Consider the following 15,728-nt stretch of genomic DNA (forward strand, 5'->3'; position numbering starts at 1 on the left):
AAATTAATACTATAAAACTCTTACAAGAAAACATAGGAGAATATCTTTAGGACCTCATTAGTAGGAAATCCATTTTTAGATTTACACCAAAAGCACAAGCAACAAAACAAAGTATAGTCAAAATGGGCTTAATCAAAATTAAAAACTTTTGTGCATTACATTATCTAGTACATTAAGTACATTATCTAGAAAGTGAAAAGACAGAATGGGAGGAAATATTTGGAAACCATTATATCTCATAAGTTTAATATCCAGAATATATAAAGAACTCTACAACTGAACAACAAAATGACAAGCAAATCAATTGAAAATAGGTCAAGGGGTTGAAGACATTTTGTCAAAGATATTCAAATGGCAATCAGAGTATGAAAACATACCCAATATCACTAGCCATTAAAGAAATGCAATTTAAAACTACAATGAGATATCAGTTCACTCCCACTTAGGATGACTATTTTAAAATCTGAACAAGTGTTGGCAAGGATGTAGAAAAAATGGAACCCTTGTACATTGTTGGTGAGAATGTAAACCGGAGCAGCCACTATCGAAAACAAATGGTGGTTCTTCAGAAAATTAACAAAGAATTACCATATGACCCAGCAGTTCTATTCCTAGGTATATATTCAAAAGAATTGAAAGCAGAGACTCAAATCAGATTATTACAGCATTATTCACAATAGCCAAAAAGTGGAAAGCTACCCAAGTGTCCATCAACAGATGAATGGATAAACAAAATGTGGTATATCCAGACAACAGAATATTATTCAGCCATATAAAGAAATGTGTTGGTACAGGCTCCAGCATAATATGTGAAGACATAATATTGAGTGAAATAATCCATACACAAAAAGGCATATATTGTATGATTTCTCTTATATGAAATACTTAGAATAAGCAAATTCATAGAGACACAAAGCAGAATAGTCGTTACCAGGGGTAGAAGAGGGGAATGGGAAGTTAGAACAAATGAGTGAGTTTTGCTTTGGAATGAGGTAAATAGTCTGGAAATAGTGTTGAAAATTACAAGTATTCTCAGTGTATTTAATGTCAAATGATTGTACAACTAAAAATTATTTAAATAATTTTTATGTTATGTATATCACAATTAAAAATCTAAGTAGAAAAAAATCAGGAAAAAACTAAGGTATTTTCAGAGAAACAACGGAGATGTTCACCCCTCAACTAACCCTATAAGATGCTAAAGAAAATTTTGCAGGTTGAAAGGAAAGGGTAGTAGACAGTATATCAAAGCTGCCTGAAGAAATGAGGACCAAATAAGATATTTGCTGTACAAATATCTGATTTGAGTCTGCTTTCAATTCTTTTGAATATATACCTAGGAATAGAACTGCTGGGTCATATGGTAATTCTTTGTTAATTTTCTGAAGAACCACCATTTGTTTTCGATAGTGGCTGCTCTGGTTTACATTCTCACCAACAATGTACTGTTGTCAGTAAGGCTGATGACATGGGTAAATATAAATGCCAGTACTATTGTATTTTTTTATCTGTAACACCATTTTTTACTTCCTACAGGATCTTAAAGGCAAATGCATAGAACATAATAATAAATCAGTAGTTTTGGACTCGTATAAACATTCAATTTGTGATAAGAACTGCATAAAAGTGGGAGGTAAATGGGGTATAGGAACATAGTTCATGTATACTATTGAGGTTAAGTTGGTATCTAAGCAAATGAGTGTATTTTAAATAAAGAATGTTAAATTTAAGCCCCATAACTACAGAGAAAATACCAGAGAATATGCAATCTCATAGATACTGAAGTTAGAGTAGAGGTTGCCAGGAACTGGGAGGCAGGGGAAATGGGAGTTAACACATAATCAGTAAAGGATTTCTATTTGGGGAGATGGGAAAATTTTAATAATGAGAGGTAGTGAGGGTACTGCACCACTGTAAATATGAGTAACATTCATTGAGTGATATGCTTGGGAGTGATTGAGGTGGGGAAGTTTATGTTGCATATATGTTCCCATAATCAAAAAGCATGAATGAAAATACAGTGACAGTTAAATGCAATCCATGATCCTGGGTGGGATCTATCAAGGGAGGAGAAAAGGCTCAAAAAGGCCATTATTGGGGACCTATGAAAAAAATTGGCATGAAGAGTGTAAGCTTTATATCAATGTTAAATTTCTTGAACTTGAGATCTGCACTTACGGTGGTTACATAAGTGAATATTCTTGTTCTAAAGGAAATGTCCATGACAGTATAGTGTTCAAGGAACATGATGCGTACAACTCAAGTGTTCAGAAAATAGACTGATATATAGGCAGATGGATGGATAGATTGATGTATAGATAGACTAATACAGAAAATGTAACAAAATATTAAAATTGTTGTTCTGGGTATCTGGGGGCATAGGATTATATAGGAGTTCTCTATATGAGGTTTGTATTATTTTGTAACTCTATTATAAGTTTGAAAGTATTTCAAAATAAAAGTTAAAAAAATACAGAAACACAAAACTGAAAAAAAATACCCTTATCAAATTACAAATTTAATGTTTCCAATGACATATTGGAAACAGGACAACTACCTGAAAGACTTACTGATCTGATTCATGTTACACATTAATGTTTTTGATGGAACGTTTTTGTCTCCTTGATGGGAAATCATTTTAAACATTTTTTTCTTATTAAAACCAAATATTATGGAGCAGCATAAAAAATAATTTTGTTTTTTTTAAGATATAAATAATTTTTAAGATTAAGATGAAATTTTAAATATTTACATTTAGAGAGCTTTAAGCTATTTGTTGTACTCTGGCATAGAGGAACTTTGTATGGAAACGTTTTTGAGAAGCATAGTTTAAATCAGAGATATGATTCAGTTGATTAACATAAAATATCAATATTATAAGAGAAATTAAAGGAATTCAAACACACTCATTCCCCTTTATGTCATCCTGTGTATAAATCACTCAGCTCCCACCTCTTCCATAAAGCCAGCAGGCTCAATGTTCTGAACTGCTTCTAAGCCTGTGTCTATACACAACCTTGATTATGTATATACTTGGCTGGACCAAGATAGATACTTGTTGACCAAGGGTCATAGTGTTTAAAAAGATTGTCTATACCTTTGCAAAAAGAGTCCTAGCTGCAAAACAAGGGTTTTGCTCCAGAGGACTATGTTTTTACCTGCTGGTGCAGTTTACTTGCTTGTGGCATCCCTCATTGGTTTTTCTCCAAAAGCACTGTCACTCTTTCACTTCACTGAGTGACGGAGACCGATGAGGATGATTGGGGGATTTCTTGTCCAGCTAAAATAGCGCACATTTCCCCCTGTTGCCAGGCCCCAGTATGCAGTACTGTATCCTCTTCCTTCATAAATCACCAGTCAAAGCCTCATATTCTTTCCATAACCACTGAGTGCCCCCTTTTGAAAGCCCTTAGACTGATTCAGAGTTCAGTAGGGTTCAGTTTTGGTGCCTACTGGTTCTTGTGGATTGCCTAAAGGGCACTTCTGTAAACAGTTAAGTCAGCTGAACATGTCCTTCCTTTCCCCCCACAGACATAACCAGTGCGGTGCAATCCAAGCGAAGAAAATCCAAGTAAACGAGCTGGACGGCGACTTGATACTTGTAAATGTGTGAATTTTACAAAGAGTAATTTTGAGCTGTGACTTTTTTAAATCCATTTCTGTACAGTTAGTCATTTTAATAATGTGGCCCTTTTCCTAGTCCCTGCAACCTGTTTTATAAAGTGCAATGGAAAGCAGAATTGTTGAGCTGTTTTGGTGTTGTAAGATGAATTTCAAGGTTTCTAAAACGTTGCCATGTTTTGAGAGGAGCTAATATTATGTTACTAGTTTTCACATTTCCTAAGCAGCCTAGAGTACAGGGTCAGCATTTTTAGATCTTTTAATGATGTATCGTGCTGTGGAAGTACTGTGTGTGAATAGCAGTAGTGGGGACAAAAGCAAGTCTTCTCATTTGGAAATGTAAATAATTTTATTATATAGTGTTTTGGATGTATTTGTTGTAGAAATGGACCAGTGAATAAAGAGAATCTAAGGGTTTATATAATGTGAAATACTGAATGTGTTAAATAAATGCCATTGTCCAAAAGGCATGTTATTGGTAGGGGATTATTGGATTAAGAGGCATTTTCTTCCAACCTAAATGCATAGGTTCAGCTTTATGATTCAGAATTCTATCCTATCCTTTTTGTACCAAGATTCCCACCTGGCAAGTTGAAAAAAAATGTATATACTTGACTACCAAGTCATTCTTGGCTTTGAAGAAACTAGCCCTATTTAGCACTGTACTGCACTGACATAAGTGGCCAAATTTATTTTGGTTGCAAAAGAACCAACTTAGAGAGGATCCAGAGCCATTCAGGATTTTCTAGGGACAGGAAAGCCATCAGTAACCCAGATAGCACTTTTTCTCCACCTCCCACACCTGCTTCTCCATGCACATACACTGCTAAAAAAAAACTGTTTAGATCTCCTCTATTCAAGAGATAAACCCAGACTGATCAGCAAGATTCTTTTTATTAGTATCAAGAATCTAGCCCAGTTTTGGTCAGATATCTACCTTCAGTCTAGTTCTCCGGTCAGATACAGATACTTCAAAATAAAAGGAGTCATTTTGTGTTTTTTCTTCAAAGATGTCCAATACTTTCCACCACTTTGGTGGTCCTGTTTCTCATCTCCATAGGGCCTGGGGGGGGGGGGTTATCAACATGCCCAGGTTTTCCCCTTTTCTCGCTCTATTCTTAACCTCAAAATTTGTACAATTAGCTGCTTTTGCACCCAGCCTACCCCCAACCTTCAGAGGACTCTGCTACTTGGGGCTCTGCCCTTTTCTAAGCCTGGCCTCAACCTTTGGCTGTATCGACTAGGGCTAGACTTATGTTCCATCCCTTTCCCTCCATTGTACCATGCCTTTACCATAACCCAATGCCTGAGACCAAAAGATTAAGTTGTTGATTCTGTCATGATCGTTTCATCTTTATTTCAACTATCTCTGTATATGTGTGTCTTGAATTATAAGGATCCTCTAAAAGTAATCTTTATGAGTCAGACCCCACATTGTATGGCTTTGTTCCTAGCAAGCTCATCTAACTTCTTCCTTTTCTGTGGGCACACATGATCAGAACCAAAGCCAACTTAATACTCTATGCCAGTACTGTGCTTGAGATTGCAAAGTGCTTCCCATACTTTAGCTCAACTCAGGTAGAAAGCATAATTTGCTTTAAATAGATTTTTATTTGTTTTTCTTTATATTAATTTTTCCCTCCCATTGAGGAACAGCATTACAATCTAACAATCAGAGTCCTGTTACACACATACACAGGCATGCCACGTGACCAGGTTGAGGTGGTTGTGTCCTTGAGTCTGTCAACATATCACACATGGTCAACCAAAGTCTCATTTCATCCAACCTCAACACAAAACACCCACAGGAATGCATTCAACTTGTTGTTTCCATTTGGAACTAGGTGGCAGGGCAAAAGGGAAGGTATTAGAAGTGGGCTATAGTACGTCTGCATTCAGTCCCCTCATGTAAAGCCACATGAATCTGGGGAGGCATCCAATAGCTCTGGTGGGTCCTTGTTGTACCTAAGACATAATGGGTCAGAGCATGTTGATCCAGACCAGGGGCTGAGAAGCAGGCATATTCCAAAACAGCACCAAACTGCATTCATACATAATGTGGGTGCCCTTCCGGGGTCAGACTGGGGAAGGCTTGAAAGTGACACCCAGCTTGAGGGGAGCACTCAAACTTAAAGAGAATAACTGTAAGTCGCCCTCTGATGTAGTTGGGGCTCTTCTAGAAACAGGTTTCTCTGGCATATTCTGCCATTCTCTGGCAAAATGCTGGTAGTGTTATTATTTAACGCAAACTGAAACTTCTCTGGGGTCTCTAAAAACAGCAATCAAGACAGACTCTAACCCTCTCCTGTCTAAGGTTGCATAGGACTTTATGAATTCTGGTTCTCTCATGTGTTCAAGTTCTGTGGTTTTAAAAAAAAATCCTGAAGCATGCTCAAGGTGAAAGGCACATACACAGTCAATACAGTGTGACAAGGTCTGATGCTTCAGGAGTCAGACTAACAGGAGACTGAGTAGTGTTGGTTCTTAGAAATCTATACACAAAATATTGCCACACTCAAATACTACAGAATCTATAGGACAGTAGAAAAAAATATATTTTCCAACCAGCCAGGACATGAGATTGGAGGGTTCTAGAATTACAGGAGCCTCCAGAAATGATGGCAGGGCCTTTTGAAGTTTGAGCCAAATACACTATAACTCAAACTCCACAATTGAGAGCATCATAGACACTGCCCAGGACTGAATCTAGGCCCCACCTGGCAGTGAAGGAGTAGGCAGGAAGGGGTGGAGGGAGTTTTAGCTCTTGGAAGTGCTGGAGACCCTAACCTGGCTGTGGGTGGCCAAGGGGTCATTGGAAGAATAAAAGTGACTAGGTTCTAACTAAAGGAGAACCTTGTGGAGAGCGGCCCTAGTGAGCTACAGCAGGGACTTTGATCTGCTTTTAGTGTAAATTTGACCTATTCCCTGGGATAGGAGACACCAATAGAGCTTCCTCTGTCCCCATCCCAGCATCACCCCATGAGGCCTGGGCTATAAGGCCAGGGAGGACAGCTGCCTTTGCAGTTTTCTCGAAGTCTCAACTTGGCTGTGAAGCCTGGAGACCTGGAATTACGGTGAGGGGAAAGACCTATGTTACTATGCAACAGGAAATCCTAAAAGTTCAAGGAAGAGAGAGAGCACATACTAGAAAAGGACAGCTATAAAGAGGAAAAGGGAAGCAACTTGGGGCATCCCAAGAGGCTGTTGCTGGTGTCTGAACCCTATATTCTGTTCATCCACAAGGAGAAAGCTGGTTGCCCCTGTCCCCTCTGTGTCATGCAGGGATTCAAGTTCCCTCCTCCACTACTGGAGGGAAGAGGAGGGCACTGTAGGGCACCCATTTCTCTCCAGGAGCCTAGAAAGAAAGAGAATCCTAGGGGGCAAAAATGAGGAGAGGCCCCCTGAAGGCCCTAAACCTGGTAGGGACTGTTTGGGATCTGGGACAGTGGGGCTCCTGGCCTTTTACCTAAAAGTGTTACCCATACTAGGTGTAAAATCCCAGGCCAGAGGCAATGTGAGGGTTGAACTGTCAGTCTTGGGATGGCTTCATCCCAGAGCTTGTCCTCCCCAGCATCACTGATCTGCATTCTTACCCCAAACTGTGCCGTTTCCCTACCAAGGAGCCCTCTTGGGCTACATTTTCCCTAAGCTAGTTCTAGCACCTTGGGCATGTAGACAGATGGCCAACATTGTGGGGCCATGCCCAGCCTCTACTTCTTGGGTGACATGTTGGGGATAGGGCAGCAAGGTACTAATTAAGCCCTTCACTCGGGGACCTGCAGAGGAGTGAACTGCCTAGATTGAAGAAATTTGGGAGGAAGGATTACAGGGAAGGAAAATGGGGGCAGACTCCAGCCTCCAACCTAAGAGCAGGGCTTGGTGCCTCTGAATAAGCACAGTGCAGTCCCCATGATGCCCTGCTCCCTACAGTGTCTTACCCTCTCTGTCGAACTTCTGTCTACATCTCAAACAGGCTACCTCTTTCTCTCAGTTTCCTCCACTTTCTCCCTCAACTCACATCTCACAGTCCTCTTCTTCCACATACTTTACCTTTCCAGGCCTAAGCAGCTCCAAGGAGCCCAGCCCCTAGGGAGGAAGGAAGTGGGGTGGGCATAAAGGGAGAGCCCTGAGCCTGAGCCCTTACTGAAGGAAGGCAAGGGCAGTGGCCCAGGTCCCACAGGTTGTACTTGATCAGAGCTGGACTCAGGGTCATCCCCGGCCACCACCATCATCCATTTAGGAGGGACTACAATTAATGGGAGTGAATAACAGGAGGAGTGAATATAATGTTAAACATAGGATAGGATGAGGAGTGTAAAGTGGGAGTTGAAGATGGGGAAGGGGCAAGATCAGGGACTGGAAGAAGAGACTCTCAGAAATAGGGATGGGCTCGAGGTAGAAAGGGGAATGACAGGGAAGGGGACCAGAGAAGAATGAATGGCAAGTCAGGGTGGGAGGATGGAGGAGTAGATGCTGGACATAGGGATTAGAAGGAGGGAGAGGAAAGGAAGCAGGAGGAAGTTCAAGAGACGGATTAGAGGATCAAGAGATGGGGAAATCGAGGGAGTCTACGTGGGAGGGGCTCTCACCCCACCGCACACACTGAATGAGGATGGAGGGTGTGGTATCCAGCCCACGGACCGCCGCGGTTGTCCCTCGGGCAGCACACTGGCTGTGGCAGAGGGGCCGAAAAGGGTCGATGAGGGGTTGGTGACGTGGCCAGCAGATGGTCAGTAGTTGAACTGGCGCTGGCACGGTTGGTAGACGAAGCTGCCCTGGTGCTTGGGCCGGCGCGGACGGCTCTCGCGTGCGCGGTTCTGCCGCTGCACCACCTTGGCACTCAGCGCATGGCGCTCTGCCCGCTGCCGGGCCCGCTGCAGCCGCCGCGCCTGGCTGGCCTTCTCCAGCAGCGCAGCCCGCGCCAGCAGCGGGGCGGCGGCATGGTGCAGAACCCGGGGCTCGCGGCGGGCGGGCACAATCTCCCTGTGAGGACAAGCAGGGCTCGGTCAGGACCGGACAAGTCCAGGGATGGCTGGCATCTCCCATCTTGACCCCCACTCCCTCTCCCTGGCACATCGCTGTCTCTACTCACAGCAAGGCGCCTTACACCTTTCTTGTAAGTACAGACCTTTCCCCAAGCCAACGCGGAGATGTTTCCTCAGTTCTAGCCCCTGTGTCAGGTAGCCAGACCCCGCAAAGGCGTGACTCCAACCTTCAATTCCGCCCTAGCCTTCTGGACAAGCCTCAAGAAATGCACCCCCTCGGAGCTCTGGCCTTGCCCGCACACCTCCAAACCAGCCCCGGGCCTCTAAGCGGTGCCTCAACGGAGTCCTAACTCCCGCCCCCGACCACGAAGTCACGCCTCTCCCGGCCTCGAGGCCCGGCCTCTTCGCCGTCAGGCCTGCTCCAAGCTTCGCCCCCACGGGCCCCGCCCCTTGCCTCCATGGCGCGCCTCAGGGATCCGGGCCTTCAATGCCAGGTGAGCTGCTGGCTCGTTCCCCAACTCCAGGCCCGGAGCCGGGCCCCCAGGCTCCGCCGCCAGCCTGCTCACCCGTCGCTAAGGTCACCGTCAGGCAGGGCAGCTTCGGGGTGCGGGGAAGAGGGCCCGGGCTCCAGCACTATGGTGCTGCCGGTGACGTAAACGGACATGCTGGGGTGCTCGATGAGGAGGTCCTCCAGGGGGCTGCTCTGGAGGCGGGCAGGCCCGAGTCCGGGCCCCTCTGCAGTAAAACAGGCGGGAGGGGTAACAAACCAGCTCTCGTCCATCAAGGAGGGCGCGGGCGGGGGACGGCCCGCCGGGGCGGGGGCGGCCCCGGGGCTGGGTGGAGCATTGTAGCTGTCTACGGGGCGCGGGAAGGGGAGCCATGCGGAGGAGGGGGTGCGCAGCGGGGAGGGAGGGACACACACACACACCGGACACAGGGGGGCGGAGAGAGAAAGGGCATAGTTAGTCAGACCCGCACACCCGCCCGCTGCGCCCACGGGGCAACCACGGGCTAGGAGTTTTGACCTGCTGTCCTCCAGCACCTGAGGTGTGAACCCCAACACTGCACCCCCAGGAAACAGCCCCATCTTGCTTGAGAGAGGGGCCCTGTTAACCCCCTCCAGGGTCAATGCCTCAACCCTAGTTTGCCTATAGGTTTCGGGGAACACCCCAGTTTCCTAGCAGCTCCTTTCCCTCCCCTGCTGGTCCTTCTGTCCACACAATGACCTCACAGGTGCAGGCCTCAGAGTCCTAGCCCCCGACTCAGGCCTTACCCGGGAGGTCAATGATGAGCCAGCCGTCCACTTCATCATCCTCAGAGATGAAGGCGTGGGGGCAGTTGGGGTCCTCCGGGGGCGGGGGGGTACTGAAGAAGAGGCTGGTGAGGCGCTGGAACATGATGGGGGCTGGAGAGTGAAGCGGCCTCAGGGGTGCGCCCTATGGCGGTGTGGATACCTGGGAGGGGAAAAGAGTCAGAGCTACCACTGAGATTCATTCCCATTCCTGGCCTGGAACAAAGGGCGAGGGCTACCACCACCATTGCCCAGAGTAGTGCTGCAGTGACACCAGGGATGTGTGAGGAGGCTACAGCATGGTGGTAAAGTGGATGTTTTATGGCAGGTCTGCCTGCTTTCAAATCCAGGCTATTCTATCTTCTGTGTGACCTTAGGAATTTAGCTTCTCTATGACTTTCTCATCTGTCAAATGGTAATAATAATGCCTCTTCTCTGGGCCCTTTTAAGAATTAAAACCCACCTGTAGTGTTTTCACACTCAAGCTAATAATAGTATCCTCCTGTAGCTCTTTTAATAAAATAAGCTAAGCTCTTGAAAAGGGCTTAGAACAGTGCCTGGGCACATAGTAAGCACTCAGTACTACTTATTATTGAAAGGGACTCGAGAAACATGGAAGGAGTGATGTACATGACCAGGCTGTGTCACAGAAAGTCTCCAGAGGGTCAAACATCCAAGCTGGACCTTTGGGGGGTGAATAGGAGTTCTACAGGCCTCTAGGAAATTGTCCCGCATTGTTATTTGCTATTATAATAATATGGCTAACATGTGCCAGATGCTATACTAAGCAGCTTTACCTATATTGCTTCATGTAAAACCTTTAACCCTTTAACAGGTTAAGAAATGAGGATCAGAGAGGTAAGGTAATTTGCCCAAAATCTCGCAGATGGGATTTGAACCCATGCAATCAGAGTCTTGAGACAGCATCAACAATCACTATGCTCCGTTGCTTTTGCTGGGTATCTGTCTGGATTAGGCATTTTTAACCTTGCGGCCAATGGTCATGACCCATATCAGGCCTCGTGATTTCCTAAACAGCAGTGTTTGACCCTAGAGATACCCAGACCTATGTGGTTTGATAAATGCTAGCTGGCAGAAATCCCACAATACCAGTACCATCTCACTATGTGATAGGGCAATGCCTGGAAGTATCTGTCAAATGAGGTGTGAAGGTTCTATTTCCACAGGCCCTTTCTTCCTCACTCTCTTCCCAAGCTCAAGGGGAGCATCCCTGGATAGGAGGAAGCTTAGATTACCTCTGCCCCTAGGGAAAAAGAGGTCTACTAGAGGTGATGATGGAAGGAGCCTGTCAGATCCCAGGAGCCCTTAAGGACAGGCATTGAGGGTTGGACCAGCCCTTACCCGGGCTTTCCCTGTGTGAAGGTAAGGAAGGACGCCCCCTGCTCCAGGAAAGGAGACACCAAGGAGATAGCTATAAATCTGCCTCTCTCCCCAATCCAGCCTACCTCAGGACCAGACCTGGGCCAGGGGGCTGCTACTTGTAAGGCCCCTGGGATGTCCGTAGACCCTGACCTTGCAAGTCCATCCCTAAGGATAATCAACATTTTTGCTGCTGAGCCATTAATCATCTTCTAGGGTGTTTCCACATTTGCTGCAGAATCCCTGGGGCATTTCCATACTTCCATTCCCTGGAGGCATATCCACTTTTACTGCTAACTCACCTGGAGTGTTTTCACACTTGTTGCCACATCACCTATTCCCTAGGGATATTTTCACATTTGCCAGCGAATCACCTATGCTCCATATCCTAAGAGTATTTCCACATTTGCAGACCTACAGTGGGCTCCAGAAGGAAATAACCCCTGGCTTCTCTAGCGGAATGGGGCTGGGAAAGGTGAGGCAATCCCAAATAGTGCCTGCCCAGCACAAAACACATATCCTAGCCCATCTATATCAGGCTAAGTTAGTGACTAAGTTTCCAAAAATGCAGAGTTTGGTCCCTCTTAAAGGAAAGATTGGGGCCTTGATGAGGCATACCCTCCTTCCAGGAACCTACTATCACATTGAGAAGATGAAAGGAAACTTAAGAGCTGTTTTAGGAATCATCATATTCACTCAGCCCATTTCAAAACCTGAGGATCAGAGAAAGGACATAAATCTACCTAAAGACACACAGCTGGAGGGTGGTTAGGCAGGCCTTGCTCCAAGTCACTGAGCATTCAGTCCAGAGTGTACAGAGTCAGAAATTCCATAGCAAACAATGGCCAAAAAAATAATGGTGCAGGGGAAACAGGGAGGTCAGACAGAGAACTTGTTGCAGTCACTGTCCTCTCTCTGCCCAGCCCATAAAAGGATCTGGGGTTCCTGGCACCAAGATTCAGCATGCATTTGCCAGAGCACCCAGTGCACACCAGGCCCCGTCCTGAGCCTCCGCAAATTAGAGATAGATTGAGGTAAGGGAGGCTCGAGGTCACTCAGCAAGTCATTGACAGAGCCAGGGTGACAGTAGTACCAGCCAGTCAGTGACTGCCGGCTCTCCTGACAACTGGTGGAGCCTCCCAGATTTTCTTTCCCAACCCCACCAGCTTCCTGGTTCTCACATTCCCAGCTCTGCTCTAGGGAGAACCATTCCCTTTAATAACTACAGCAGCTGTGTCCGGAATAGCACTTGAGCCCAAGCCATCCCTACTCCAACCTATCCTAGAGCAAAACTCAGCAGGGAGGGGACTCCTGGTCCACTTGAGAATCTGGAGCTCTCCTCCTGCCCACGTGAGCAGAGATGGGCAGCACAGCCCTCTCAATCACCAGCCCTAGGCAAGGTCACTTCCCTCCTAGCTGACAACTCTGGGGATTGGGGAGGTGCTGAAAAGCCAAGTAGAGGAAACCTCACCCCTCACTAAAACATGAGCCCTGGAGATACCCTGAGGCAGCCAATGACTCACCTTTCCATGGTTCATAACAGCTGGAAGGAGGCAATTTTATTGGATTTTGGACGTTTAAGTACAGAGTGAGGACAGGTCTCACAAAGGGGACTCATCTCCAGATGAAAAAAAGTCCAGAAGTGAGGAAAACTAGGAACTTATCAGATCCAGATAGTGCTGAGCTCAAGACAGGGTCCGGTCCCAGTAAAGGGGGATGTGTAGCTCGTGGCTTGTATTGAGCATCTACGTATATGTCCATGGTTAATACTACTATCACTCAGTGGGCATGACTCCATTTGGCTGCGTGACCTCGAGAAGCCACTTCCCCTTCCTGGGCCTCAGTTTCCCCATCCGTAAAATAGTGTCTAAGATCAGTTTTGGGACGGGGGGTGTTACGTCAGCTAAAGGGCTGCACACATGTCAGGGATTAGGAGGATGTTATTATGCTAGTCCTGGGGCGGGGGGGGGGGGGGGGGGGGGAGGGGAGGGAGGCGTGGCCTGGAGCCAGACAGAATTCCACCTCCATCTGGCGTCCCCCCGCGCCCTCCCCCATCCACCGCTGACCTGGAGCAGGAGGCCGCCCTTAATTCCTGACGACTTCTCAGCCTAGACCCAGCAGCGCCAACCGGCCCCGCTCAAGTCGCAAGGAGAAAGTAGGTGCTCAGGAAGCCTGAACCTAGCCTTTGTATTAGCCCAGAAAACCACCGAGCTCCTTCTGGCCCCGCTGCCTTTCAGCTTCCCTCACCCTTGGGCCCAGCCTCGACCCGGCGCCCACGGGGTCACGGGAGGACAAGCGACCCGAGCGCCGGGAGTGGGAGAAATAGGTGGTGCCGGCCTTGGTGACGTCTCAATGTCATATGCAAATAGGGCAACGTCATGGCCTACCGGGCGTGCGGCAGCCAATCGGCAGCCGGGTACGCAGCCCCGGCAGCAGCCGGCGGAGACAGACAAAGGCCGCGGCGCTGGGGGCAGCGGGCGTATCCTGGGGCGCAGGGAGCCCTTGGGCTAGAGCTGGTCCGACTCACCTAAGGGCGGAGGCGGTGCGACCAGCGGGGGGCGGTGCTGAGGTAGTTGTGCGTCGGTCTGTCCCGGGGTCAGCAGCTGCTCAGGGGTCTGGATGCATCGCGGGTTGGGCGGGGGAGGCGGCGGGACTACGGGTCCGATGCTCACAGCTGTTGTGCTCGCCCGCGGGACTCTGAGGCTGTGCGGTAGCTGCGGCTGGGCTCGGGGCACAAATTGGAAGGTTCAAACAGCTGATTGTGACGTCACAAAGGGGCCCGCCCGCCTGGCGTCACTGGCCGGCGGAGTGGCGACCAATCCCAGACTGCGGATCCCCCCGTCCCCGCCCCCTCTACGCTTCGCTCCTGCCCAGGAGCTTCGAGTATGCCGGGAGAGGCGACTCTGGGAGCTTGGATACCCCTGACTCACGGCGACTGGCAGACTTCTCAGTAAGGAGGCACGCACTCCTTCTTAGGGGATCCCCACTCCTTCCTATGGGATCCCATCTTCCTGCACCCCCTTCACCCTCTTTCAGCGCCCTTACCCTTCCCAATGTCCTCATATCCTTTTACTTGCACCCTATATTTAAGCCCCCTCATCTGAACACATTTTTGTTTCATCTCCTCACCCCTACGCTTCCTCTGCTTTCCATCCCATTTTTCTTATGCTCAACAGGCTTGAGAGAAGGGGGACAGCCCCCTTTCCCTGGTTCCGGGGAATCACCAGGGGGTATAGAGGAGTTGGAGAGTCTGAGAAAATTTACAAAGAGCAGGATCTGGAGAGGAATTGCTTTGGGCTGAGTAAACACTGACCTAGAGTGCTCTATGCTGGAACGTTCCCAGACTTTATTTAATCCACCTTACTACTGTGGCCGGGCAGAAGAGTAGCAAAACAGGGATTGATTATTGCTCCAGATTTACACATGGGTAAACTGAGGCTCACAGCTCTCATATGTAGGTTCATATTCAGCAATAAATTGGACAAATACCACTGCCAAACCATTAGCAGACATTGAATGATATTTATCCCAGGCTTTTTATTTTATATGCCTTATATGCTTTTTTTTTCCATCTCAACCCAAAAAGATGGGTATAATTCCCATTTTCCAGTTGAAGAAACAGAACCTAAGTGACTTCCCAAGGTCACAAATTTAGTAAATTGCAGAGCCAGGATATAAACCCATAGCATCCGCCTCAACCCTCTCCATTCTTTTGTATGCACCTGATTGTCTAAATTTCAAGGTGCTTCAGCCTCTCCAGGGAAAACTGGGTACATCCTAACTGTGCCCCCAGATTTGCTGTGTGATCTCAAGCAAGTCATGTTACTCTCTGAGCTTCAGTTTATCTGTCAAACTCACTCTTTCTGAGCTTCCTTCCAGAGTGGACATTCTAAGATTCTTCCAAATTGATTGTGAGGGGATTCACCCTGATCTGATGCTGTAGGAGATGCCTGGGGAGAGACCACAAATACACACCTTCAGAGCCAGAAGTCCTGGACCCTCTGTCAGTAGAGAGGGGCTGGTGGGGGAGGATCTGGGAGCTACCCATCAGGTGCAATGGGAGGCAGAGGGGAGGCAGGCTTGAAGTTCATTCTCTGGTGATAAAACCCTGCCCTGGCCCCAGCCTAGCACCTAGGGGAAGGAGCCAGGAAAAGATACTTAGAGGCCTGGGGGGAGGGACACATTTTGGCCTTAACAGTGGTTTCCTCAAAGTGTCCTCACCATTCTGTGCTACCCTGAACCCCTGCCTATCACATCCACTTCCTGTTAACACCATCTCTTGACCTCCCTACTGATTTAGACTAAATAATCCCAACCACACCTCTGTCACCCCACTTGCCTGTTCGAAAAACTTCTGTTTCCAGAAGCACACACTCAAATTCATGGGCCTTCATGATCTCGCCCCTGTTGTCTTCTCCAGTTTCATCTCCACTTCTGTATGCACTTCATTG

At 47.3% G+C, this 15,728-nt stretch overlaps 3 protein-coding genes across 23 annotated transcripts in view; 2 read left to right on the forward strand and 1 right to left on the reverse strand.

Moving 5' to 3' along the window:
* NCOA6 (nuclear receptor coactivator 6) overlaps nt 1-6,746 on the forward strand; it is a 186,315-nt gene extending 179,569 nt beyond the window's left edge. For all 15 annotated transcript variants that reach the window (XM_077170720.1, XM_077170739.1, XM_077170808.1 and 12 more), the window contains one exon: nt 3,532-6,746. In XM_077170720.1, the coding sequence (XP_077026835.1) occupies nt 3,532-3,575 (44 nt within the window). In that variant the 3' untranslated portion in view covers nt 3,576-6,746. The remainder of the gene's footprint in view (nt 1-3,531) is intronic.
* TP53INP2 (tumor protein p53 inducible nuclear protein 2) lies at nt 5,213-14,035 on the reverse strand. Of its 5 annotated transcripts, XM_077170893.1 has the most exons (5): nt 13,344-13,750; nt 12,801-12,820; nt 9,880-10,060; nt 9,173-9,461; nt 5,213-8,604 (listed from the first exon to the last, which is right to left on the reverse strand). In XM_077170893.1, exons 3-5 carry the CDS (start codon nt 10,001-10,003, stop codon nt 8,352-8,354), a joined length of 666 nt encoding a protein of 221 aa, XP_077027008.1. In that variant the 5' UTR covers nt 10,004-10,060; nt 12,801-12,820; nt 13,344-13,750; the 3' UTR covers nt 5,213-8,351. The 5 variants fall into 5 exon arrangements, with proteins under 5 accessions (XP_077027008.1, XP_077027028.1, XP_077026998.1 ...); XM_077170913.1 differs by lacking the exons at nt 12,801-12,820; nt 13,344-13,750 and adding an exon at nt 13,805-14,035 and having other exon boundaries at nt 9,173-9,341; XM_077170883.1 differs by lacking the exons at nt 12,801-12,820; nt 13,344-13,750 and adding an exon at nt 13,805-14,035.
* The window catches only part of PIGU (phosphatidylinositol glycan anchor biosynthesis class U), a 156,409-nt gene continuing 154,425 nt past the window's right edge, over nt 13,745-15,728 (forward strand). For 2 of the 3 annotated variants that reach the window (XM_077170855.1, XM_077170873.1), the window contains exon 1: nt 13,918-14,227. The gene's annotated coding sequence lies outside the window, so the exon portion shown is untranslated. Of the gene's footprint in view, nt 13,847-13,917; nt 14,228-15,728 lie in introns of those variants that run through there. The other variant, XM_077170863.1, reaches the window with a different exon arrangement.

This window comes from Tamandua tetradactyla, chromosome 1, assembly GCF_023851605.1.
Source record: "Tamandua tetradactyla isolate mTamTet1 chromosome 1, mTamTet1.pri, whole genome shotgun sequence".
Taxonomy (NCBI): domain Eukaryota; kingdom Metazoa; phylum Chordata; class Mammalia; order Pilosa; family Myrmecophagidae; genus Tamandua; species Tamandua tetradactyla.